The sequence below is a fragment of the Lissotriton helveticus genome, chromosome 1_2 (assembly GCF_964261635.1).
Source record: "Lissotriton helveticus chromosome 1_2, aLisHel1.1, whole genome shotgun sequence".
NCBI classification, from domain to species: domain Eukaryota; kingdom Metazoa; phylum Chordata; class Amphibia; order Caudata; family Salamandridae; genus Lissotriton; species Lissotriton helveticus.
Genome location: NC_136058.1, coordinates 58,581,901 through 58,608,349, shown reverse-complemented (window position 1 = coordinate 58,608,349; position 26,449 = coordinate 58,581,901). Strand labels below are relative to the sequence as shown.

Here is a 26,449-nt window from a genome sequence, read left to right as displayed (position 1 = left end):
AAGTCCCGGTCTTTGTAGTGCAGCAAGCGTGCCACCACTGGTCGTGGAGGCCGGCCCTCAGCCGGGGGCCGAGCCGGCACCCGGTGAGCGCGCTCCAAAGTGTAAAACGGGGTCAGGCCCTCCGGAGCCACCACATCACGCAGCCAAGGCTCCAAGTAGCCCAGCATGTCTGCCCCCTCAATTTTCTCGGGCAGGCCAACCACGCGGATGTTGTTGCGGCGGTTGCGCCCTTCCGCATCTTCCGCTCTCTGCTCCAATAGGTGCACCCTGTGCAGCAGCTCCCCCATCGCAGCCTCATTCGCCTTGGTCGTCGGTTCCAGTGCGTCTACTCGAATCTCCGCTTGCTTGACCCGGTCTGCCAGCTTGCCGTGGTCCGCCCGCAGGAGTCCCAGGCCCGTGGACACCTGACCGATGTCCTGTCGTAGTGCTTCACTGGTGTCGGCGATGGCCTGCAAAATCTGTTCCAGTTGGCCTTGCGGGAGTCCCGGTGTCGAGCTCTTGTCCACTGTGGAACCCTGGCTGCTCGCTGCCCCCTCCTCAGCATCTGTTGAGGGCTTTAGGCGTCGCCCCATAGTGGTAGCCGGCCCCAGGCGTAGGACGTCTCCTCAAACACCGCGTCCTGGAGAGTGCCAGATGGGTCCCCAGTCCCAGGGTCACCTCCCACAAGTCTCTCACTGCAGCGCTGGGGGCTCCAGGCCCAACACCCCACAGCCGGGAGTTCAGTAGCCGGCAGTGTGTATACCCCTCAAAAGTGGCGGGGCCCTATCGCAGGCGAAGGGGGCCAGCGCCCCTGTGTGCCAGTCCAGCACCAGTCTGTAGGGTTGGATCCCACTACTCAGAGGTCCTTCCAGCGCTGCGTCACCCCGGCCTGCAGTGTTCAGCAAAGTGTCCCAGGCCTGAAGCACCTCGGGGGTCCCCCATGCGCCGCCTCCCCGAGGCTCCCTCTGCCAGGGAGCTGCGTGCGACAGTCAGGAGGAGGGGGGGGGACACCTACCGCCAGACGTCGCAAATCGCGCTGTGTTTCAGACCCCGTTGGTGCCTATGTCGGCCTGGCCCCCTCGCCGGGGGGCTCCGCCAGCCGTTCCTGTCCCAGCGCTTCCACGGGGCAGCCCGTCCTCCTTCACCGAGGCTCCGGCTCCAAAATCGTCGGTCCGACTTGCGTGGTGGCCGGCGGCCGGTCAGGTCGCACCGCAGGTCGGCCACTCTTTTACGCGAGGCCGGGGATCTCGCCGAAAGCCCAGGCCGCTCAATATGGCCTGTGCCGCACCAGAGACCTTAGGCCCAGCGCGTCTCCCTGCTGCCTCTGGGACCGCTCCTCCGCCCCAATGTGGACCTGGTGGTGCGCGGGTGGGGATGTGGTCAAGCCCCCGCCAGCGGAGTCCGTGGGGGGAAAGCAACTCAGGATAATCGGGACGGCCGTGGTAGAGCGCAGAGCTCAAGCGTCCATTCCTAGCAGCGGCCAAGCCACGCCCCTCCAGGGCGAGCTAGTCTAGAGGGCACTTCAGTCCCCTGATGGAAAATATCTGGTGTGGTCCTATTGCTCTCCTTTTAGATCCTTTACACCAGCTAACAAATGTGATAATGCAAGTGAGGAACGGTAAATACAGTTGGGTCTAGAGCCTGGAAGCTATTGCGTATTGAAACAAAGCGTGAATGACAGTTTTGCGGACCTGTGGATGAAGAGGGCTAACCGAAACCCATTTATGTTTGTTTATCTGTATGTATATTTATCATGACTTCTTTGAAACCATGAGGGTGACAAGACATCTTATTGACCTAACAGTGTAGGGGGCTCTGGGAATGATGCTGGGTTTCATGTCTACAGCCTCATGATATCACACTCACTCCACATCTTGTAGACTTCCAAAAGACTTTATTCATACACACAAGTTGTTTCTCTCAGCCAAATCATTAGATAGTCGACTGAGGCACAGCATATTATGGTCTTCAGTTGTTTAAATATTACTAAAGGTAAGTACATTTTTTATTTCCTCCCAAACACTCAAAGAGGTCCCTAGTTGCCACACAGCCCAAAGCTCAAAACTGATTTTGGGTTTGTCCTCAGTACTTTACACTGAACAAAGGCCGTTCTTCAGCATTTTCCCCATCAAGGAGAAAACAAAAGTTCCAACTTGTTGTCTTCAGTACAGCGCTGCCTGCAAGAGAATTATGAAATTAAGGCTGCTCCACTTATTAGCTGGAGGTTAGGTGGGGAGAGGGGACCTGATTCAATGCAGATTTAGTGATACTACTGCAAACTGGAAAAGAGTTGGGGAACTCTGGTGCTATTTCTGGGAATTGAGCCAAGAACACTCTGGGAGATAGTGCCCTTAGGTGCAGCAGTGGCCAAACATGTAGATAGTTAATGCCCTTACATGCAGTAGAGGCAAAACATGTACGGTAAAAATATCTGATGTATTTTTACCGTACATGTTTTGCCTCGTATCATTATGGACGACATTGTCCGGACACTTGTTACCATTTCTCTGAAACTCCTCAATGAATATGCACTCCCTCATTAAGCTGCAATTCTTAGAATTTCGGCAAAATCAAATAATTGGTTGAGGATGCCAGGTATTCCCATTCTCAGCCCCATCAACAGTATTGCTCCTAAATGGATGTTATTTAATGTTAACAGTTTAGGCATGTTATGCCGCTCTTTACGTTGCAAAGAGGTGCGACTCATTGATTCATGCACTCTTCTTGCTATATTCCAGAGAATCCAGTTTGATTATTCCTTCTTGAAAACAAGTCTCACACCTTTCCGCTTGCATGCACATTTATATACATCTGTCTGTGTATAAACATGTAGGCACCGCCTTATCTCGTAGCCTGATGCAGAACCTTGACCTTGTAGCAGGAGACGAGGGGGATCCACTGTCTGACGTCTTGCTAAGTTACATGCTTTGATACGTTGTTTGAGTGCAGTATAGATGGTTTCCCACTGTATTGTGAATATGAAAGATAATTTGGAATATTTGAATCTGATGCAAATTCTTGATCAACTTCTAGATCATGGGCATTCACTGATGTATTTAAGAGGAATCCATGTGGTGGTTCAGCCTTGCCACATTTAATGTTAGAGATAAATTTACCTCCAGAAAGTCTGAATTGGGTTTGCAAATTATTTATTTTACTGAAGTACTTTCCATGTGTTCCACACTCAACTCAGATCAATGGTCTGTCTTGATTATAAAGTTAAAAAATAGTTTAGTTTGATTTGTTCGAAGTTGCTGATACTGCATTACTTATTTACATAAGAACACCAATTTGAAGGTCTATCCCTCCTGGTCCTTAATGTACCGGACATTGTCATATGCATTACAGCGTTAACTGAATATGGGATTACAAACAAAGAATTACTGGTGTGCTTTTGGTTAATCGGGAATTGCTTAATGACTCCGAATGTCTTATAGACAGACCATCACTAGACACCCCTTAATGCCGATGTAAGAAAAGTAATCAGTCCAGCAGAGGGTCATGAGTTTAGAGTGAAGAAACTAATAATTAATGGGAAGAATCTTAATTTTCCTGTAGATTAACTACTATTCTGTTCATATAAAATGAACACAGTAAATAATTAGTTCAACAAAAGCAACTTACGATTTGTGAATAAATATGGGAAACTCAAACTTCTTACACCGTGCTAAATTTGATTTGGTGAAAAAATCTTCAACGTGTCTTAGATGCTTCAAAGTAATATTTGTCTTTTTTCTGTTAGCGTCCTTTAGATCTGGGTGCAGACATCTGCATGTGTTCAGCAACCAAATACATGAATGGTAAGCAGTGAAACAATACAAAAGGACCCTGTTTATTTGTTGTTTTTGCTCATGGTATTTTAAAGTGGTATTGTTAAAGTGAACGAAGCATGCAGAAACTGGCACTGTTCACAACTCAACTTGTGTGGCCTAGTAAGGTGGCCATATTGCATGCGCAAACCGTGAGTGAAAGCTTTTGATTTGGTAATAGTAGCAATAAAATAAACGTATCAACAGGTGTACCGTGCACATCTTCAATTGCGAGGAACTAATTATTTGTGTAACACACCACATTTGTTTAATTAATATCATTCATTTTTCAACTTGCACATCAGCATGGACTGTACAGCTCATATCATCCACCCTGTATACCTCACATATGAATTCCTCCTATTTGGCAATATAGGCAGCTATTGAATTTTTTTTGTCATTGCCCTTTCAAATTAGTGATAGGAGTGTGTCATCTGTAATAAATCCATCTAGCATCCCGTGTGGTTCAATGTTCTTCTAAAACTTCAATTAGTCAGATGTCTTTTGGAGGGACACAGTAACTTAAAAAAAAAATAATTTACGATACAAAACACTTAAACATTAGTGAGTACAAAATTGATATGTTATCACATACACAACCCCAAAGTATGCTTTTTCCTGTAACGATAAATCAAGGCAAACGTTTGCAGGTTGACAGTTAATGAACATTATTGTATAAAATGTTGTATAAATTATGCTGTCCGCAGTAGATGTATTAGCACTTACTATGCTGCTGCTGAAGTCGAGGAACAGTCCTTTCAGTTGTGTCTTAACAAAAAATTACTAGCCACAGTTCTGGTATTGTCCTAATGGGAACGTTTCTTGTCTACCGCAGGCATTTTATTACTGCTAACAATATGCTAATCCTAGTGGGTTTCTCTATGAGGTGGTATTGTAAAGCCTGTGAGGATTGAACTGTACCCTATCCATCAACTTTCTGAATTAAGAGTGAGCAGAGTTAGTGTTCAGGGAGGACTGTTATCAGTTTTTCTTTTTTTTCTTTTTTTATTATTTATTTGTCAAACTAATGTTACAGAGGTAAGACAGTGTCAAGCCCCCCAGAATCCCCCCCCACCCCCATTTTCCACAAACCGAGCAGAGGACACAAGAGAACATCAAAAAACAAATAATACATTGGATAGACAAATATGTTTCCCTAAGAGTCAAGAAAGAAAAATATGGCATAATCCTAAACCATCATGAAGGAATAAACGAGAACTAGGGAAAAGAGACCCTTTAGTTAGAAAAAAGAATAGAAAAAAGACAAAAAAAAAGAAAAAGAAAAATCAAGTAAAAAAAAAAAGAGCTTACATTATTTAATTAGCGCAATGGCACTATGGCTCGGTCTGGTCCAGCCAAATAGTTCAATGTTCCCAGATAGCCAGTCCCTTCCTTTGCCCCTTGCGACCTTTTTTGGCATAGATAGCCTTCTCAAGATGACAAGTCGTAACTAATCCAGCAAGCCATTGGGAAAACAAAGGGGGGGGTTCTGCATCTATCCAGGCCGAGGCAACACAGATCCTCCAAATCGTCATTGCCACAAAAATAAGTGCCACACCCTTCCTTCTGCTAACCTTGTCCTGCGTCCCTAACACGATAGTCGTAAGGGTCAGTTAAAAATTCTGAGAGATAACCCTCCCCAGAAAGTCCTGTATTTTAACAAGGAGTGAGGTGAGTTTTGGGCAGGTGGCAAACATGTGTACTGAATCTACACAGAACTCCCAACACCTTGGACATAACGTCCCCTTGCCTGCTCCCCATTTAGCGATTCTTCTAGGAGTAATATATAAACAGAAAACAGTTTTTAAAAATTGCGCCTGTAATTTAGCAGACAATAAATCGCTCTGGGCAATTTTCCAAGCATTATAGAACATACTGTGTGGGACATCCAGCTTTGTTTTCCATTTGTCTGCTGTTTTGGGCAGGTCGTCAGTTCATTGACTGTTCAATGCAGCATAGATAAAGCCAATCCGAGATGGAGCTGGGGCCCTTAGTTTCTCAATGAGATCTATTTTTGCAAACCCTACGGGCCCACCTGCCTTACTTAACAAAAAATCACTAATGGCTACGTGTTTAAAGGTGTCTTGGTCTCGTAGTCCATATTGGGTTTTAAGGTCAACGAATGACCTAATTCCTTCAGTAGTAATTAAATCGCCCAGTTTTGTTATGCCACCTTCATACCAATTTTGAAGGTAAGACCTCCCAAAAATAGCAGGCAAATCGGAGTTCTTGCTAATAGGTGAGTAAAAGTTTAATCTCCCTAGCCCATATATCCTACGCACGTTGGAAAAGACTTTGAAAGCGCTCATGAGAATCTTAAATCTGACTCGTTTGTAATACCCAAAGGCTGTTTGTCTCTGGAAACAGCCATAAGCCTCCTCTCCTAGTAATAGCTGAAAGGGCGAGGGCAGTCCAAATGCTGAAAAAGTGGGATGTTCCCCCACTAATTCTGAATTCTGTGCTGTAGTGCAGAACCGAAGCCCAGTAATAAAGAACTATATTAGGGAAAGCCTAGCCGCCCCTCTCCCTGGGAAGAGATTGTTGTTTGAGCGCCCTTCTGGGTTGAGAGTAGGCCCAGTCGAATTGTGTAAAGAGTTGCTGGAACTTCTGTAGCATGGTTTTATTAAACTCTAAAGGGATAGACCGGAAGAAGTAAAGTAGTTTTGGAAAATAAGTCATCTTGATGACATTACATCTGCCCACTATAGTCAGATGCTGATTGTTGATCCGATTAAGTGCTTACTTTGTTTCAACAGCCAGAGGGATTAGGTTTCCTGCCACTAATTTGTCTATGTTTGCTGTCACGGTCACCCCCAGATATTTTGTCTTAGTAACAACCCGACTATCTACCCAGTTTATTTCTTTATTGAGAATAATTTGTGTTTTGGTTTTATTCAGTGCATACCCTGAAATTTTCCCGAATTCTTGAGCCTCCTGCTCCAAAGCCAAAATAGCACTCTCAGGCTCCGGAGTGATTACAGCCAGGTCGTCGGCATGAGCCTTGATTTTAGTGTCGGGTCCAAGTCTGCTTACTGCCTGAATAGCTAGATTGTTCTCTATTTTCTTACTCAGAGGATCTATGTATAGGGCAAAAAGCAAGGGGGAGCAGGGACACCCTTGCCTGGTGCCCCGAGAAATGCCAAATTGTTTAGTTAGCCTCCCGTTTATTGAAACACTGGCTCTCGGGTTCAGATGGAGAGATTGAATAGCTAGGGTTAGCTTTGATCCCAAGCCCATTCTTCTCATAACGCCCCGGAGAAACTGCCAGGAGACCCGGTCAAATGCTTTTTCAGCATCCAGTAAAATTAGCGTTATCGGGTCTCCTGTTACCTGGGCTGCGTCAAATAAGGTGATAGCCCGCCAAATATGCTCCGTGGTACCTTTCTTGGGAATAAACCTGTGTTGCCATTCTGACACTAGAGGTTTTTTGAAAATATTTTCGAATCACAGTGAATGAGCGTGATTGGCCTGTAGGATCCCATTTCTAGTGGTGACTTATCTTTTTTTGGGAATATGGAAATTTTAGCGCTAGACCAGGAAGTAGGCGGGGAGGCCCCATAAAGATGGATATTACCAAAGAGGTAAAGATAGGCTTTATTTGGGGGGGGCAAAGATTTTTATAAAATTCAGTAGGGATACAGTCGACCCCAGCAACCTTTCCATCCGGTAGGCTGGCTAAGGCTTCGACGATTTTTTCCCAGGTCAGGGGATCCTCAAGTTGGTCACGGTTTTCCGGACTAAGTTGTGATAGGGTGACTTCTAAATATTTAGTGATCTCCGACTCTCTTAAGTCTGTTGGGCTCCTATTCTCTTCTGAGTATAGAGTAGAATAGAATTCTCGGAATCCCTCTTGGATTTTACTCGGATCGTTAGTTTCTTCACCAGTTGCAAGTTGGATCGATAGTATCTCACTAGCTGTAACCTGCTGTCTGGTTTTAAGAGCCAACTGACGGGCCAATGAGTTCACTACACTCATAGTTCTTTTCCCGTGTTGAAGTCCAATTAGCTGCAGACTTCTCTGCAAATACAGAACCAATTTCAGCTTTGACGATTATCACTTCAGTTTGAATAGCCTCAGTCTCCCCCCCTGCTTGAACTGTTCAAATTAGTTTTTCTTCTGCTTTTTTCAGCTTCTCCTGGAGTTCACAAATCAGTGCTTTTTCTTTCTTATTTTTCCTAATTGGGAACCTAAGGGTCTCTCCCCGGATGCCCTCCTTTAGTGTGTAACAGACAATCGTGATGGAAGCTGTCCCCACGTTTACCTCAAGAAATTCTTGTACCCAATTTTGCATGTGTGTTCTATATCCTGCATCTTGCAAGAGAGCTTTCTCGAAGCTCCATTTCGGGACTTTCCTCCAATTCCCAAGTCCACTAATGTTTAAAATAAGTGGATTGTGGTCCGACATAAAGCACTTAGCGATGTCTATGGAGCAGTCACGAAGTAGAGAAGATGAAATCAAAAAGTAATCTAACCTAGCTAGTGACCGATTTGGGGCAGAGAAGTAGGTGTACCCTGGCATAGTAGGATTAAGGCTGACCCAGACATTGCTGAGCCAATGAGTTTGACCTAGATTAATTATTGCTTGCTATACACGGGGATTCCTGCCATTATAGGTCCATTTATTATCCGCTTTCCAGTTACAAGGCAGATTAATGTTAAAATCACCACAGATAATGATTGGAGTGGGTCAGGGGGCAAGTTCCCCAGAAATCCAGGTGATAATCCCGGAGTCGTCTGTGTTACTCCCGTAAATGGAACACAAGGTAAAAGAAAAGTTAAGGGACAGATGGCACTCTGCGATTACCCATCTGCCCAGAGAGTCAGATTTTACTCGGGCAGGTCTTAAAGGTAATCTGCTATCAGAAAAGACCCCAACACCTTTTATTTTTGCGCCTTGTGTAGTCCCCTCTATAATTTTATACCCCAGTGAATTCAGTAAATGTTTCTGTGAGCCCTCTATGTGTGTTTCTTGGAGGCCAACTATATCGGCCCCCAAAGAGCATAAGCCCTGTGCTACTTTTTGTCTCTTTGCAGGTTCATTCAGCCCACAAATGTTGACTGAGACGATTCTAAGATTGTTTATCTTAATCATTTAGTGTTTCTAAGTATGAAGAAAAACAGCCCTTAAAAAAAAATTGTCTTTATTTTAGCACTCTTTTTTTGTACAATTTTCCCCCTTTTTTGTAGTTTTTGAAGCCTTTCAAGATGTTCAACTTTATACATTCTATCCTTTTAGCAAGTGTCTCAGCAACCAGCTGTGTAAAAAAAAGTGTCCTCAATTCAAACATCTCAAAACAATTTCCCGCCCTCCCCACCCCTCTCCCCCTATCATAGAGCAATCAGGAATAACCTGAGTGATGGTAGTCAAGAGTGAGTCTCCGCCACTTAGCCAAGCCTAAAAACGGTGTGACGAGTTTCGGCTCTGGCTGTTCATACCTTGCAAAAAGAAAGAAATTGGTAAATATGCTGAAGGACTTGAGACATCCAAGGACTACAAAAAGAAGAAAGGAGAAAAACCCAGGGAAAGGGAAAGCAATGTAAATGTGCAAAAGATTTGTTTAAACATTTTTTTCCCTTTTTTCCCCTTTCCCCACTTTCCTCCCCTCCTACCCTTCTTTTCTCCTCTGCTATTTTCAAACACATGGTCAACACCTCTTAGCTAGAATTTATTAAACACAAGGACTAAGGAATTGAGCAATTGTCCAAGCAAGCCCCTTCTTTATGGTAATCTGACTCAATAAACGCACAAGGTGCATAAATGTGTTCAAAATTTTATAGCATCTCAAATTACCTCCATTCCTTTCTTCTAGGAATTCAAGGCAGTTGAGCATTCCCGTACATAGTGAAAATAGTATCTCTCTCAAAATACACATTAGCAAAATATTAACAAAAAACTGATTTTGCAATTGGATGAAACAATACTGGTGATCTATTTTAATATCCTGTATTTAAACAAGATCAATATGAGATTAGAATTTCTATTCTAAGTTTAACACCATTTTGAATCTGAAAACTTTGTGCCACCAAATCCATACTCCTTTTATGACTGCTTAAGAATGTGAGCTGGCTAAAATCATACAAGTCTCGTACTGAATTGTGACATATTTTCTCCTCCGCTCCTACTCCCTAATATATTCAGTATTACCAATTTCTTTCTTTGGGTATTACATTGTCATAGTAATCCAAGCATCATATCCTATTTCACACTGATCTTGCTACTCCCTTTGCCTGCAAGAATAATGAAGCTATTTTCCTCTCTTAACTGGATGTTTTGCAAGGCTAGCAAGCTTTAAGGTCCTCAGTATGGGGTCAGATCGTCGTTTGTGTTTGTGACTTTTTTCGTCTCAAGAACCAATGACCTTTACATGCTGCTCAAATTTGGTGAAGCTGTTGTGATCTCACTGAATCTCTCCCCAGTGTTCACATTGTCTCACATCCAGTCTGTTCAGAGTGGGCTGAGAGACTGTGTCTTGTACTGGAATACTTCCTTTTAAGGAAATCAATATCAGGCAATCAAGTGCCTCCTTATCAATTCTCTTTTAAATCTGTTATCTGTGGTGTTCCTCTGTTCTTTGCATTGAGGTTGGTGTTGGATAATATCTGTCCCTCTACTAGCTGCATTGTTTTGTGCTTTTGGCTTTAATGTGTCAATGTTATAATACCTGAGTTTTCAAGCCCAGTATATTTCATAAATTAGACGTTCTAATTTATTGCCAAGTAAACTTAACTTATTTGGCTTTGTATTTATTTTCCAGACTTCTGTTATCCTTTATCTGATTATCATGGTTGTTGTGCTTAATTCCTTGGTTGTGATAATTCTGGACAATCTGCTGTATTTTGAGGCTCTTGAGATTTTGTTTCTCTAGCCGATTCTCATTATTATGTCTCTTAATGGGTTTGAGTAACTTGATTTCTTGTTACTATTTTTGACTGAGAAGCCTCTTTAGTGAAAAGACAGTTTCTACACTGATTAAGTATAGACCTGGTGGGGTCTCTGGTGTAAATCATCTTGCTCTAATTTTGACAAAATTGAGTTATTGGCTATTTTGAATGGACATCTCTTGCTAATGTCAGCCAAATAAATTCCTAAGCTCTTGGTCATGTTCATTATCAGTATGCTCATGATTGATGTAATTTTTTGTGGATGACGCATGGAGATTGTTTGATTTTGTGAGATGAAATCTTGACGGTTCTCTGCTCTTTATGTCTCGGAGCATTAGGGCTTTCTTGTCCTTGCCACATCAATGATATCACTCTCTCCTTTCTTCCAACCACTGGAGTATTGATGAAGTTTCATATATGAAACTTGTGGTTGAGGGCCCAAATATGTTTTTGCTGGCCTAGGGGAGGGATCTAAAACATTAAAGGAGAAGCATGGTCGCCTGGGTTCACTGTAGTGGTAAACAAATAAAGTCACCCAAAGTAGCAGTGTTTTTGGCAGCTTTATGGAAAATGCCTCTGCCAGGTACAACATCATGGAATATTAATATTTCAAGAAATTACTTGGTAGAAGGTTACTTGTATTGCAATTATTAAGGGCAGCTAAATAAGCTCTTAATTTAAAGTTGAGTCTGGCATATGTAGGAATTATACATCAATAAGATTTGATTGCAGTTGTACCATCCAGGCATAAAAGCAAGTCCAGTAGAATAAAACGTTCTTACAAGAAAAGCATGTTGGATCCTACAGATTGAGAAAGTTCAGTTATAGGCAAATTATATTTGGACTGTGTCAATTGGGAGGAACTGTGGAAAGGGAACTATATAAAGTTACTACTTAATGAAGTGCCAGTGTAAGACACTATATAGCATATGCTTAGTTATTATTTTCTGAAACGTCCTGTTCGTACATAAATTACATCCATTTTGCCAGTTAAAAGTGTATAAGACATTATTGTTCCTAACTTGGAATTCAGTGGATGCATTTCTTCCTTCAGCAAACCCAGCTGAATCGCATCCGGAGAAGGAGTTAAAATGACATGAAACCTTTCTTTAGATCCTAAAATGTAATTTCCCTGAACTCTTCAGTGCGGGGTAGGACTAGGGACGACTTTAGCAGGGGTGGTGCCCTGTGCAACAGTGTTTGTTGGTGCCCCCCAATAACCACCTCTGCCATAGATTCCCTCACCACCGCCCTTAAACAGTGCCCCTTTAGTCTTCGGAACCACTGCCTCTCTGATTAATTTAGTTTTATAGGACCACTCATACCAGTGTAAGGTGTCAGAGTACTTTGCATCACACACACATTGCACAGAGACAATCATAGGTTTGTAAATCGGTGTTTAGAAAATGTTACATCAGACGGGACTACAAGGTGTAGTGTAGGAGTAACGTCGTCCATACTGGTAGGCAATTTAGTTTGAGTACTTATTCTGGAAAAGCACAAATTCAGAATTTAAAATGTAACACCATTGTTCGGGGTTCTCTTAAATAAAAAAATTTGTTTTCCACCCAAATGAACCCTTTTGGCAAAATTAGGATAATGAAAGACTGGGCAAAAAAAAATATAGCTCTAACATATACCTTGATGTTTACACACAGCTCTTTGATGACAGTTCATAGCTCAATGAACTATATTACGATTTTGACTTACAAACGACAAGTAACAAAAGGAGCTCTCTTACAGACGCAGTAACTCGCGGACCTATTTACATTACATGCACATTGTTATCCACATGGTTCACGTTCTTAGCAGCAGGCAGTTGAACCCTCTGCCCTACCTCTGGATGAATCAAAACGTCCACTAGACAAACCTCCATTCTCTTTCTAGGAACATGATAAATCACCGGAGTTATCTTGATGTTTTAAATGATGCCTACAAAAATTGCTGGAGGCCTTCAACGCACTAGCAGGTTGATGCTTTTTTAAATGATATTAATTATAAAAATGACGCCCCACTCCAAGTCAGCCCTCGGTGCGGTGGCACCGATCGCACTGCCCTAGAGCCGGCCAGCCCTGGGTAGGACAGAAGGATAGGTAACGATCAGTTATCCCTGTAAAGGACTGTGTTGGGCCCTAGGCCCTCATGCTGGCAATCACTCATGCACTGACGCAGGACACACTGGAGGTCTGGTGCAACTGGCCCAGAGCACGTGGGCTCAGCCTCTTTTATTACTGCTGTGTCACCTGACCAGTGACATCAGTGGTGGGTGGGTGTTCAGTGTGAATACAGGCTTCAGCACTAGACTGCTGACTTATGCTGGGCATTACATCCCTTCCCAAATTGGTTAAAAAATAAACCAAAAAGAAAAAGTCCAAGAACCTGTGTAGGAAAGAAAACACAGAAAATAACATTGGACTTGCACTTTCAAAATGAGTCTCTTTGGCTGCTTGCAAACCGCAGGCAGTATAGTTCTTGTATCCTGGACTAACAGTTCTCAGTGGCACGGTTCACAGTTGTTCGTCGGGTTCTCTCTTTGTCTCTGCTGTCTGTCCGCTGTTCTCAGCCCTGCCTTTGCTTCGCTCCGTTGGTGATGAGAGATAACTAGATGACACAGGTGTCGACAGTCTTCTGGTTTTGTTCTCTCTTCTGGCTTCGTGATATTTTTTTCCCGGGCAGGCTTTAGTGTTGACTCTTGGCAAGTGAATAGAGTAGGTGCACACATCCCTCTCACTAGGATGTCCCTCTCTCCGGTATTCCTCACTCACCAGATATCCGGGAGGACCTCTTTGCCAGGCTTCCACTGGACTGGTGTTTTCGGTCGTGTTGCTCCACCATAGCCTTCGGGCCGTGAGCGGGGCGCTCCACGAGCCTCACCGTCGTGTCCTAATTCCACCTGAAGGTTGAGTTGTCGACTCTCTTCATTGCTCGCGAGGCTTTCATCCCCTTGGGTCCTGCAGACGCGCTTCTGTAGACCTGTCTCCCGTGCGGGACTTGCTGCCACCAGAGTCCCTCGAGGCCTCTGATTCTGGTTTGCCACGGGCTGGTGCGAGGTGGTCAGGTCCTCAACTTCTGGAGTCCTGAGTAGTCTCGTCATCCAATCTTCCGCTCAAACCCCAGAGGTAGATGTCGCCAACCGTCTAACTTGCTCTCTTCTGCGATCGCCATGTGGATGGATGGCTCGTAGGTGGTTGTCTTTGGTCTGCGCTGCCGGTGCTCTTGCCAGGCTTGTCTTCCGTTGCACTCAGGCGTTCCAGTGCTTGTCACCTTGCTTCTTTCCGCAGGGGCGGCTTCTTCTTGCAGTGGCAGCGTGCCATTCCGATTTCTCCTTTCTTCCTTTCCTGGGTGGCGGTGTGCCACTCCGATCTTCCTTCTTCTCTTCTCCTCTTCTCACGACGTACCCTGGTCCCCTTTTCTTCATCTTCTCTGGCCAGGCTTCTCCATGCAGTGCCCGCACTCTGCACGTGTCATCCTGGTCTTGTCCTAGTCCTAGGACACTGTCTTCTTGTCACTCACTTCCAGAGTTAGCGTCGCGACCTTTTCTACTGTTCCTTCTTCCTTTTCTTTATGGCGTCACTCCCTTCTTCTCCCTGTTCCTTCTTGCGACGTGATCTGGTCACTGTACTGCCTTGGTCTTTCCAGCCAGTCTTCTCCAGGTAGCGTGCACTCCACCTGGTTCTCTCTGGTCTGGGCATGGCTCTCAGACATTGATCTTATCTTCTAGTGACTGGACCGGTTGTCGCTATCTTCTCCGTTGCTTCTTTTCTTTCCTTGGTAACCATACTGGGTGGTCGGCTTTCACCTTTGGCATGAGTCGTCATGCTGTGCTATCTTTTCCTGGTCGCTATTCACCGTCACGGTGTTTTGGCGTTGGCGCGTCGCTGTGTAGCGTCACTTTGGCGCTCCTGATTCCTGGCACGTTCCGGTGCAGTGCTGCACGGTCCTGTCGTGCGGGTGTGGAATTCTTGCACTCCTGTCGCGTTCGTGCGCTGTCTCCTAGCGTCTTCCTTGCGCTTTCTGGAGAGTTCCTGTCGCGTTCCTGCGCTTTCTCATGGCGTCTTCCTTGCGCTTTCTGGAGAGTTCCTGTCGCGTTCCTGTGCTGTCTCCTGGCGTCTTCCTTGCGCTTTCTGGAGAGTTCCTGTGTTTTCCTGCGCTGTCTCCTGGCGTCTTCCTTGCGCTTTCTGGAGAGTTCCTGCGCTTCTGGCGTCGCAATGCTGACCTTCGTTCCTCGCTCTCTTCTTTGAGCACTTGGGGCACTCCTGGTGCTTTCTTGCGCTTGACTACTGTCCCTGTCTTTTCACTTGCGCAGCTCCTGGCCGTGTCGCACTCTAGATCCTCCTCTCACTCCTTTGGTGCCGTGTGTCGTTGCTGTGGTCTGTCCTCTAGCTTCCTCCTTGTGACTGGGAGACGTCCCTGTCTCACTCTGGCACACCTGCGTGCTGTCATTTGCTTCCCGCTGCGTGATCAGTTGCAGCCTTCCTTTAACGTGGCTGCAGGCAGGTTGTTGCACTTTGTAGTCTTTTGCTGCAAACCTTCCTTGTGCTTTGTGGCGCGTTCCGTGCTTCCTTCTTTGCTTCTGGCACAGCCTCCTTGCGCGTTTCTGGTCGCTGCAGGTTTTCTTGTCTAGAAGACTTTCTGTTGGTTCGTCCAAGGCTTGTTCCTATTCCTTGGGATCCTTCCTTTGCCTGCAATTGCTCCCTCCGGCCACTAGATGGCAGTGCTGCTCTGCTTGGATTTCAGTTCCTTCTGGAACCTCGTGGGGTTCCGTAGTGATCCAGGCCTAGTAAATGCCTCTGGGACCTTTCCTGTTCCGTGGATGGGGCTCCTTTCCCAGTAGCTGCTGCTTGGGATGCAGCTCCACTCATCGGGCCCACGCGAGAGTGCAGACACCACCGGAGGACTCCTCTCTACTGCCGGTGAGTGTCACTTCTTTACTGTCTTGGCGGGTACAGTCCACAATCATGCCGGGCAGGGCACCACTTGGTGTTCTCGTGTCCAGCAGCACTTTGCAGAAACTCCTTCACCTTTCGCCGCAGGCCTTTACTCCTCCTGGTGCGGGGGGGGGGGGGGGTTCTGCTGTAAATGGCACACAGCACAGTCTTCTCTCTGTCCCCCTCTCAACCCCGGCAGCTTCACTCGATCACATGCTGCGTGGGGTTTTGCCGGTGCCTCCTCATATCGCTGGGCCCTCGCTCACTCCAGCCGCTACCATCGGCCACACGTTGGTTCCCTCCTTGCTCCCCTCCCCTCCTGCAGCAGGCCTTCACTTTCCACGGCCGCGCAAGGGGCGGGGGCTTGCATTGACGCTGTTGTCGGCTGCGGGCAGCACCTGGCTCTTTCCTTTCCCCCCACCGCCGCAGCCACACGCTGCGTGGGGCGGGGGTGACTCCGCTGCTCCTTGCGATCGCGGGTGGGCTCCGCTTGATTTACTTTCACTTTTCCCCCCTCCCGCGGCAGCTCCTCGCCTCACACGCTGCGCTGGGCGGGGGACAGGGGACACCTCAGGCAGGCCGCGGGTGGGCTCCGCTGGCGCTGCTTTACTTAAATGTCTTTTACCCTCGCCGCGGCCGCCTCTCGTCACACGCGGCGCGGCGAGGGACAGCAGACGCTGCAGGCAGGCCGCGGGTGGGCTCCGCGAGCCTTGCTTAATTAAAATCGATAGCTGGCGCCGCTCTCATTTCAGGGGGCACAGTAAATGTTCGTGGTTCATAGCGGGTGGGCTCCGCTTTTGGTTTGCACATATGTCCAGGCTCACCTTCGGCCGACGGGCCTGTTCTTCCACGCGGGTGGGCTCCGCGTTGGTCTCTTTTCACTCCAGGCAGGGGGGCACACACGCTGGGCACGGGAGGTGCGGGGTGAGCTCCCGATCACCTCTTCCTTTTCCTCTAGGCCCGGGGCTCTTCACACGCCTCGTGGGCCTCGCGGGGGCCGGCTGCTTTCTCAGGGGGTGTGCCTTTGCAGCAGGCAGCTCTCTCTTCCCCTTTTCCTCGACGTTTGATGTTAGCTGTGGCACGCTGGGCACAGCTCCGCTCTCGTCGCCAATGTAAAGGACTGTGTTGGACCCTAGGCCCTCATGCTGGCAATCACTCATGCACTGACGCAGGACACACTGGAGGTCTGGTGCAACTGGCCCAGAGCACGTGGGCTCGACCTCTTTTATTACTGCTGTGTCACCTGACCAGTGACATCAGTGGTGGGTGGGTGTTCAGTGTGAATACAGGCTTCAGCACTAGACTGCTGACTTATGCTGGGCATTACAATCCCCACGCACAATTTTGCCAAAAAACATCTCGATTTAAAATGAGGTTTTCATTACCTTAACTTTATTGTTAAGTGCAAGTTATGTGTTGATGATGTACTTGTTTGTTAGATTCATCATAACAAACCATTCAGCAAGCAACATTGCTCTAAATAAGTAACTATTAGTATAAAGTGTTCAACTGGGGCACATATGAAACATCTATTGTATTTCTTTCTCAGAACTGGCTGAATTACTGTTTACCTCACTTGGCCACAACTTAAGGTGCTAAATAATCCTTTTTAATCGTAGGACACACTGATGTTTTAATGGGATTGGTTTCGGTTAATCGAGAAGATCTCCATGAAAGGCTAAGGTTCCTACAAAACGGTAAGTATTAATTAAAGAAAATCTGCAATTAGATTGCCTTCTTGTTGAATTTGGTATAAGATAGGCTTGTTTTTTAATATTGTTACAGATTCAGCCAGTGGTTAATCTGTAAAAAAATTAATGCTGGGGCTCTGGCGTAATGAACAGAGCTGCCGACTTAGGACCCGGGGAGCCAGGTTCGAGTCTTGGGTTGGCTCAACACCCTGTGATTATGGGCAAATCACTTAATTGCGCCACATGTGCCTACCATAAATGAACGTGTCCTTTACTGGTGCTCATGAAAAGCGCCGGGTTTGGTGATTGAGTGCCAGTGTTGAGCACTGGAAGCCACCGGCTCAAATAAAGTATTGGATTTAGCTTTAAAGAACATACAACACATGTTGTAGTGTAAAGGTATCCTTTATTTCAAAGTACGTTTGTATACTATGGATAATGTCTAGTGAAAGTGCAAGAAGCAGTAATTTAGCTCAGCACAGTTTTGTAAAGCGATTCTCATCTATAATGTTTCAATCAATCAGGAGTTTGTATAGCGTGACTACTTACCCGTGAGGATCTCAAGGCACTGAGGAGGGATGTGGGGGGGATGCTACTGATACTTCTGGGCAGTAGCGGTCGGCAGTAGGAGTTACTGCAGGGCGGTGACGTGGGCAGGGGGAGGGGCATGGTCTGCTTCTGAGTGTGGCGGTTCAGTCGAAGAGCCAGGTCTTGAGGATGTTTACATCTGCAGGAACCATAAGACAGATCGTAAAATTTATCCTACGGGTTTTACTTGCTGCCTTGTGTCTACCAGTGCTACAACTACAGATTACGCTATTTGTTTGTTGTGCTCACTTCACTGTATTCTCTTGTTTTGGGCATGAACGTTCTTGTTTCTAAATTTAACTTGGCAGCTTCATCACAGTTACTTGGATCCCTCTGAGGCGGAAGCCGGAGGCTATTGTCACTGTTTTGATTTTAAAAAAACTGTCACAAATAACTTGTTGCACTCGCCTATTTTTAAAGCACTAAATACGCTCTTGCTCACCTGGGGAAGCGCTGCTGTTACGCGCTAATCCAGCCCCCCGCCCTCTGGGAACGACATCACGAGAGCGCGCCAAAGGCGGAGCCACGCCCCCTGCGAGGCCACGCCCACCGACCGACGTCATAAAAACGCTCGACTAGCGCATCAACCCCATTTACTTGGATCCCTCTGAGGCGGAAGCCGGAGGCTATTGTCACTGTTTTGATTTTAAAAAAACTGTCACAAATAACTTGTTGCACTCGCCTATTTTTAAAGCACTAAATACGCTCTTGCTCACCTGGGGAAGCGCTGCTGTTACGCGCTAATCCAGCCCCCCGCCCTCTGGGAACGACATCACGAGAGCGCGCCAAAGGCGGAGCCACGCCCCCTGCGAGGCCACGCCCACCGACCGACGTCATAAAAACGCTCGACTAGCGCATCAACCCCATTTACTTGGATCCCTCTGAGGCGGAAGCCGGAGGCTATTGTCACTGTTTTGATTTTAAAAAAACTGTCACAAATAACTTGTTGCACTCGCCTATTTTTAAAGCACTAAATACGCTCTTGCTCACCTGGGGAAGCGCTGCTGTTACGCGCTAATCCAGCCCCCCGCCCTCTGGGAACGACATCACGAGAGCGCGCCAAAGGCGGAGCCACGCCCCCTGCGAGGCCACGCCCACCGACCGACGTCATAAAAACGCTCGACTAGCGCATCAACCCCATTTACTTGGATCCCTCTGAGGCGGAAGCCGGAGGCTATTGTCACTGTTTTGATTTTAAAAAAACTGTCACAAATAACTTGTTGCACTCGCCTATTTTTAAAGCACTAAATACGCTCTTGCTCACCTGGGGAAGCGCTGCTGTTACGCGCTAATCCAGCCCCCCGCCCTCTGGGAACGACATCACGAGAGCGCGCCAAAGGCGGAGCCACGCCCCCTGCGAGGCCACGCCCACCGACCGACGTCATAAAAACGCTCGACTAGCGCATCAACCCCATTTACTTGGATCCCTCTGAGGCGGAAGCCGGAGGCTATTGTCACTGTTTTGATTTTAAAAAAACTGTCACAAATAACTTGTTGCACTCGCCTATTTTTAAAGCACTAAATACGCTCTTGCTCACCTGGGGAAGCGCTGCTGTTACGCGCTAATCCAGCCCCCCGCCCTCTGGGAACGACATCACGAGAGCGCGCCAAAGGCGGAGCCACGACCCCTGCGAGGCCACGCCCACCGACCGACGTCATAAAAACGCTCGACTAGCGCATCAACCCCATTTACTTGGATCCCTCTGAGGCGGAAGCCGGAGGCTATTGTCACTGTTTTGATTTTAAAAAAACTGTCACAAATAACTTGTTGCACTCGCCTATTTTTAAAGCACTAAATACGCTCTTGCTCACCTGGGGAAGCGCTGCTGTTACGCGCTAATCCAGCCCCCCGCCCTCTGGGAACGACATCACGAGAGCGCGCCAAAGGCGGAGCCACGACCCCTGCGAGGCCACGCCCACTACATCTAGCATAAATGTGCCGCCCTCACCAGCGCAGCGGACGAGCGCAGCGGGAGCGCCGTTTGCGCGCCGAAGGCGCGCCTAAGGCAAGCCCGTCTGCGCCCGTCCGCGCACGACCGGGCCTCGGGCCAGACTCTACGCCTGTTCCAGCCGTTTCCAAGGTAAGCTACTCTCGTAGAGAGCTTCTCAGCCTTAGACCCTCTAAAAACAGCGCCTGTCTGGTACTACTTGACCCTATTGTCCCCTTTCCATGCTGTGACAAATGTAAACCAGGCAATCTCTCCCTCCCGAAACCACAGGTCCCCCCCCCTGCCCTTAAAATTGCGACTCTTAACTGCAGATCACTCCCTAAACACGCCCTGCATATCAACCATCTGATCGTCGACCTTAATTTGGACATACTATTACTCACAGAAACCTGGATTACAGAGCACTCCAACGCCGACATTGTCATGGCCCTCCCCCCGGGTTTCTTCATCATGTCCCAACCTCGCCCCTTAGGTAGAGGAGGTGGACTGGCCATTATCTACAGGGACCACTTTACCTGTCGAACTAAAGACTGCGCGATCCAAGACTCAGAGAGCTGTCTCTTTACGATTCAGCTGTCCTCAACCAACTCCCTGTCAGGCCTCCTGGTGTATCGGCCGCCCGGGTACTCGGCCCCCTTCATAGCCGCCCTGCTGGAAACCGTCACCTCCGCAGCTCACCTGACACCCAACTTCATCATAACTGGTGACCTAAACATCCATTTTGAGGATCCCCTTGACACTGGGGCAACCGACCTTATCGACGACTTAGCGGCCTTGGGTCTGTCTCTCGCCAACTCTGATCCCACACACACGAAAGGGCACCTTCTCGACCCGGTGTTCTCCAACATCCCCTCCCTCCTTTACATCAAGTCCCAACCCCTCCCGTGGTCGGACCACTTTTTGGTCACGACCCATCTCCCTGGAGCCTTTAAAAGGCCTCAAAATCCCCCCACCTTTACCAGAGATAGAGCGTGGGCCAGACTCTCTGTGGAGGACTGGTCCACAGCCCTGGACGCTTCAACTCCCTGCCTCTCTGAAGACCCCGCCACCGCCGACTCCCAAGTCAGAGACTGGATATCGTCCACCCTTGACAAACTCATCCCCATAAAAAATCGGGAGATCAAAAACAGGATTAAGGGCCAAGCCCCCTGGTATAACGATGACCTCAGGGTCCTACGCAAAGAGTGTAAAAAGGCCGAGAGGCAATGGAGAAAGAACTGGCAACATAGTAACAAAGACCTCTACAATAGCGCAGTAAGACGCTATAAGTCAGCTCTCAAACTTGCCAAAGCAGGATTCTATGACAACAGAATACAAAACGCCACCAATTCCTCAAAAGAAGCATACTTGATTGTCAAAGAACTCCTCAACATTCCGATGGCCCCCACCGCCCCCCATGCCCCTCCAGACAGAAGTAATGACCTTGCCTCGTTCTTCGACTCTAAAATCTCGCGTATACTGGACTCTCTTCCCATGACTACCCCCCTCAATCCCACTGATACTGAGGTCTGCACGAACAGCCCGCGGCTGTCCTCCTTCAGAGCAACCTCTCTCATTGAGGTCACCTCCACGTTAGCCAAAATGAAAAGCGGCTCTCCTCTTGACCCGGCCCCGGCTAGAATATTAAAAACTGCCGCTCCCAGCATAGTCACCACCATTAGGGATCTTATTAACATCTCCTTGCGACAAGGCACAGTGCCGCCCAGCTGGAAAAACGCGGTTGTCAAAGCCCTGTTAAAAAAACCCCACCTGAATCCTGACGATATGTCTAATTATAGACCTATATCACTCCTTCCCTGCATCAGCAAGATGGCAGAGAAACTAGTTAATTCCCAACTTTCTCAATTCCTTGAGACTAACAAAATCCTGCGCCCCTCTCAAACCGGCTTTCGGCCCGGTCAGGGCACGGACACAGCCCTCCTCTCCGTCATTGAGGAATCAAGGCGCATTCTTGATTCAGGAGGATCAGTGGCGGTGATCCTCCTGGACCTCAGTGCCGCCTTTGATACGGTGGATCACCGTGTCCTTCTACATCGCCTGGCCAGAGCAGGAATTGTGGGCTCAGCACACGCCTGGATTAACTCCTTCCTTTCAGGCCGTTCTTTTCAGGTGTGGGACGGCAACTCTCGCTCAGACCCCCGTCCACTCACATGCGGAGTCCCGCAGGGGTCCTCGCTTAGTCCCACCCTGTTTAATGTTTATATGGCCCCTCTGGAAGATGTTGTGACCCCCTATGGGATCAAGGTTGTCAACTATGCTGATGACACCCAACTTGTCGTCTCCCTCTCCCAGCTAGACAAACATCCAGACAGCCTGAGGAACTGTCTCCAGGACATCTTTTCCTGGATGTGCGAATCCTCCCTTAAATTGAACGGTGCCAAAACCGAAATTATGCTCCTGGGTAACAAATGGTCCTCAATCCCCGCCGCGGTGTGGCCAGACACCTTTGGCGAGATTCCCACTCCTAAGACCCAAGTCAAAACGCTAGGCGTCTGGCTTGAACCAAGCCTCACCATGAAGACCCAGGCGACCAAGACCTCTGGAACATGCTTTGGCCTCTTGCGGTCTACCCGCAAGATCCTCCCCCTCCTCCCCCCGCTCTCCAGGAAGCTGCTGGTTCAAGGGCTCATCCTAGCCAGACTTGATTATAGCAATGCCGTCTACCTTGGTGCACCGGAGTTCACCCTCGCCAAACTCCAACGGGCACAAAACGCTGCGGCTAGGCTCATAATGGATCTCCCCCCTAGAGCCTCTGCCAAACCGGCCCTCAAGGCCCTTCACTGGCTCCCTGTCCGCCAGCGAATTGAGTTTAAAGCAATGTGCACCAGTCATAAACTCATTAATGGTGCCGGCCCGGCCGCCCTGAAAGACCTTGTCGCCCCTTACAAAGCCTCAAGGTCTTTGCGCTCGGACGATGAGCATCTGGCCATCGTCCCTAAATTTAAGAAGGCTCGTACCGGCGGCCGCCGCTTCTCGGTCAAAGCCTCTTCAGGGTGGAACGCACTGCCTCGCCACCTGCGTCTAGAACCCTCCCACGCCCTATTCCGAAAAAAACTAAAGACTTTCCTATTCCCTAAATAGTCATCCGGTCCCCTCCTCCTCTTGGATGTTGTAACTTTATAGCGCGGGGATGCCTCCGGGTCACCAGGCGCTTTATAAATTTATAAATAAATAAATAAATAAATAATCACAGTCTAGAGTACCAACCGCGCCTGTTTTGGGCACGGTCACAACATCTGGACAGATTTCATTTCTCTCTGTCACTGCTGGACATGGTTTATGTCTATTTGCAGCTTTAGAACAATTGTTTCTGCTGTGATTGAAGTTGGAACTTTGTCTCAAAGGATTACAATCCAGCTTCCAAATTTTAGCAAAACAAGAATCCTATGATAACAACCACAAAGTAATAAGGACTTCCTTCATTGACTCTTTATGTTGGCCTAAAGGCTTACTGGGCAAAACTAAACTCTGTGGTACTTTTGAAGGGAGCTGGCGTTCTAGAAATGTTTTAGAGTAAAAAATGGTATTAAGCTGTGTGCGCTTCTTAGCTGGTGGACTGCATGCTGTGCTCCTTAAGTGGAATGCTCTGTCAACGGCTGCACAACATGCCTAATCAGCATCAGTGCGACTGATGGCTTCACAGCCATTTGCTTAATCACATACTTGGAATATGTGCTTTGCTGTGCACAGTAAAAAGGAGTTGGTATGGGGTTGGCTGTTCTGGGCTGGTATCATTTGATGTTGGTCCAATGAGAGGCTCTGCTTGTACTTAGTTCCCACCAATTACACAATCTGCAATTTGTTAACATGTGCATCACTGGATTCACCCCTGGTAAAGTTGGATATAGTGGTCCTGAAAATGTTCACGCACCTAAGTCTGGAGACAATAAGCAGAAGAGGATAGTGAATGTGCAGCTGTCTCAGGGACTACCACCTGCAGGCTGTGCAGGCCGCCACATAGCTTGATTCTCCTTCATGCTCCATGGAGAGAATGATGGAGGAGCCTGTTGGCCCTTGGTTTTCACTAGTACTGAATTAGGGTGCAGGCGTAATAGAAATGAATGTTTTTGCAGACGGGCACTGTTGTATTTAAAGCGACTTATCGCAGTGAAGTATCTCCTATAGAGTTGGCAGTTTTGAAGGCAGAATATGCTCTCTGGAAGCCTCTGAATACTTGGAAAGAAAGACACCATGAGCACTCTTAAATGGATTTAAAGTCTTCTATAGGTCAAATGGATGATAAAGATGGAAAACAGCATGTAGACTGTTTATCAGGGCCTGACAATTCTGAAAATGGCCGTAAGGAACTCTCAAAAAGTTCCTTGGTGAGTGTGCAGCTGATAAGTGGAAGTGAACAATACAACTATTTGATATTACATTACCATATAGACCCCATGCGCTGATGCAGAGTTGTGCTATGGATTTCTCTTCTGCAATTGGGCAGCATACGATGTCCATTTCGAGAGTGGGTGGTATCAAACCCTTATAATATCTGTTTGATAGTGGTAGCTTTATCACTAAGAAAAGAGGAAGGAAAGGTTACTACCTTCATGTTGATGACCATGTGTCTTGGACAGATATAGAGAGCACTCGAAGAGAGGATCTTGCTCGCCTGTGTCACTGGCCTACTTACATCCCGGTACTTCACTTTTTTTTTTTTTTACAAAGTTCTGTTGCAGTTTTATTGCTAGTACTTATAGCCTTCTGCACAATCTGCTGCTTCTGCTGTTTCATATTCCCTATCTAAAAAGAACAATTGGTTGACAGAATGATGAACAATGGCAAACCTTCACCCCAGTACAAAGATCTGAGCCTAAATCCATAGTTGTTTTTGCTTCCCATGCTATTCCCGTTTAAACCCAGCCATATGCAAATCAGTCTTGACCCAGCTCCCCATGGGAACAACCCAGCCGGAACTGCCAGGCCTGGTCCTCCCTTTACCAGAAACAAGCACTTTGGGACTGGTTTCAGGGTTTCACCCCACATCAGCTAGGCTAGATTGACACATATGGCCAAGCATAATTGGAGGCTAGTATTGAGGGAAGGGTAACAGAAGAATAATTGAGGGTCTGCTATCACACAGCAACTTCAGGTTTCGACAAGTACATTACAGGTTGTAAAGAAAAGTTAACAGGTTGTCCAATTATTTACACAATTATTAAAATAGATCATGAGCCTGGGTGCCTCGATCACTCTGGGGAGGATTTCACTAGCGGGTGCCCTATTGCACAGCAGTTTTGGGTAAAAGTGGTGAAGGGAATAAGCACAATCTTGGCAGACTTTATGCATGCTTTCAAGGATGTGTTACTGAACCAGGTCGATGGCCTCTTGTCAATTCCGTTAGCGTGTCAACTTGGTCTTGAGTCTGTCGAAAAAGGGAAATATCATTGATGTTTTAGACAGTCCCCCACTCAATTTCCTGGGTGAATGAGCTGGTCTTCGGTAGGGATGGTGGGGAATGCTTACAAGGGCTGGTGCACCCATGACAGACACCAGTAAATCTGACGGTAGATGTACACCCAAACAGCCAAACAGTGGGTATGCCAGATGATCAGGAAGGGCCAAATGTGGATTCAGTGAGTGAATAGGTCTCCTCCTCTACTTGCTTTTTACATGTGGAAGAGTAATGGGGCTACTAGAAGGATGTTACACCACTCTGTTGGAGACACAGGCTTGCTGATTATGGCTCCTGTTGCAAGCTTTTAACTGTGCGATTGCATGCTGGTTACACTGTGTGATAGCACTGTAAATTTATTTGTGTGATATATTCTGTATATTTGTGCAACATGATAAAGAAACTGTTTAGTTAAAAAATAAACAATGTTGCAGGTGCACTTACTGAGTGAACTTGGAAAACCACTACATTTGTGTTACAGAAACAATGTTAAACATCTAGGATGAGATGAACTTTAGCGATAGAAAGACATATCAGCTCTATCGTTTTTTCTAGAAACTGCCGATTTGGAGTGGTTGTATGATGAGCCCTAAGGCTTTGTGACCAATGGCTGGTAAAGTGATTGATTGAGCGCCTGGCCACAATGATATCTGTGTTGAAGGCTTTATGTCTTGAATATTCCTATTTACTCATATGGAGTTAAAGTTATAACTGTATAATGCGTAACTGCTGCTTAGGTGGCCCTGTAGCACTTTTGGTTTATCTGAGATCTTGATTGTTCCGTCTTCAAGGAGCTTGTTTTGTAATGCTCCCTTCTTCAACTATCATTTCTAGGAACACTTGTGACTAGAGCGAGCACGCTTAGTTGTTAACTGTGTTGTGAATGTGTTCCTTGATTGGGAGCTTGGTTGACTTGCGAACAGCCCTTGGAACACGTCACTGCATGTGGGAATAGGCTAAGTGCACATGTGTGGGGAGATTGTAGTGTCAACCCTTCTTTCACTGCAAGCTAAATTCCTTGGCAGCAAGCTTCTTTTGTGGCAAGCCATTTTCCTGGATTTAGGTTTGTGACTACTGCTTCTCTGGCTGGGTTTTTTAGAGCATCCCTTTGTTATGTTGTGGGCATTGTTAAAGTGCACTATCACCCATGAGGGTACCCTGGCACTGAACAGGTATGTGTGCATCTTGCCCTTAGGTGGTGTGGGATGTTCTTCCATGCTTTAGGAG

General features: G+C 47.0%; 1 protein-coding gene across 1 annotated transcript in view; it reads left to right on the top strand.

Moving 5' to 3' along the window:
* Positions 1-26,449, top strand: part of CTH (cystathionine gamma-lyase) — a 204,559-nt gene that overhangs the window by 143,746 nt on the left and 34,364 nt on the right. The window contains exons 6-7 of the mRNA XM_078668721.1: positions 3,722-3,779; positions 17,219-17,296. Of these exons, the coding sequence (XP_078524847.1) occupies positions 3,722-3,779; positions 17,219-17,296 (136 nt within the window). The remainder of the gene's footprint in view (positions 1-3,721; positions 3,780-17,218; positions 17,297-26,449) is intronic.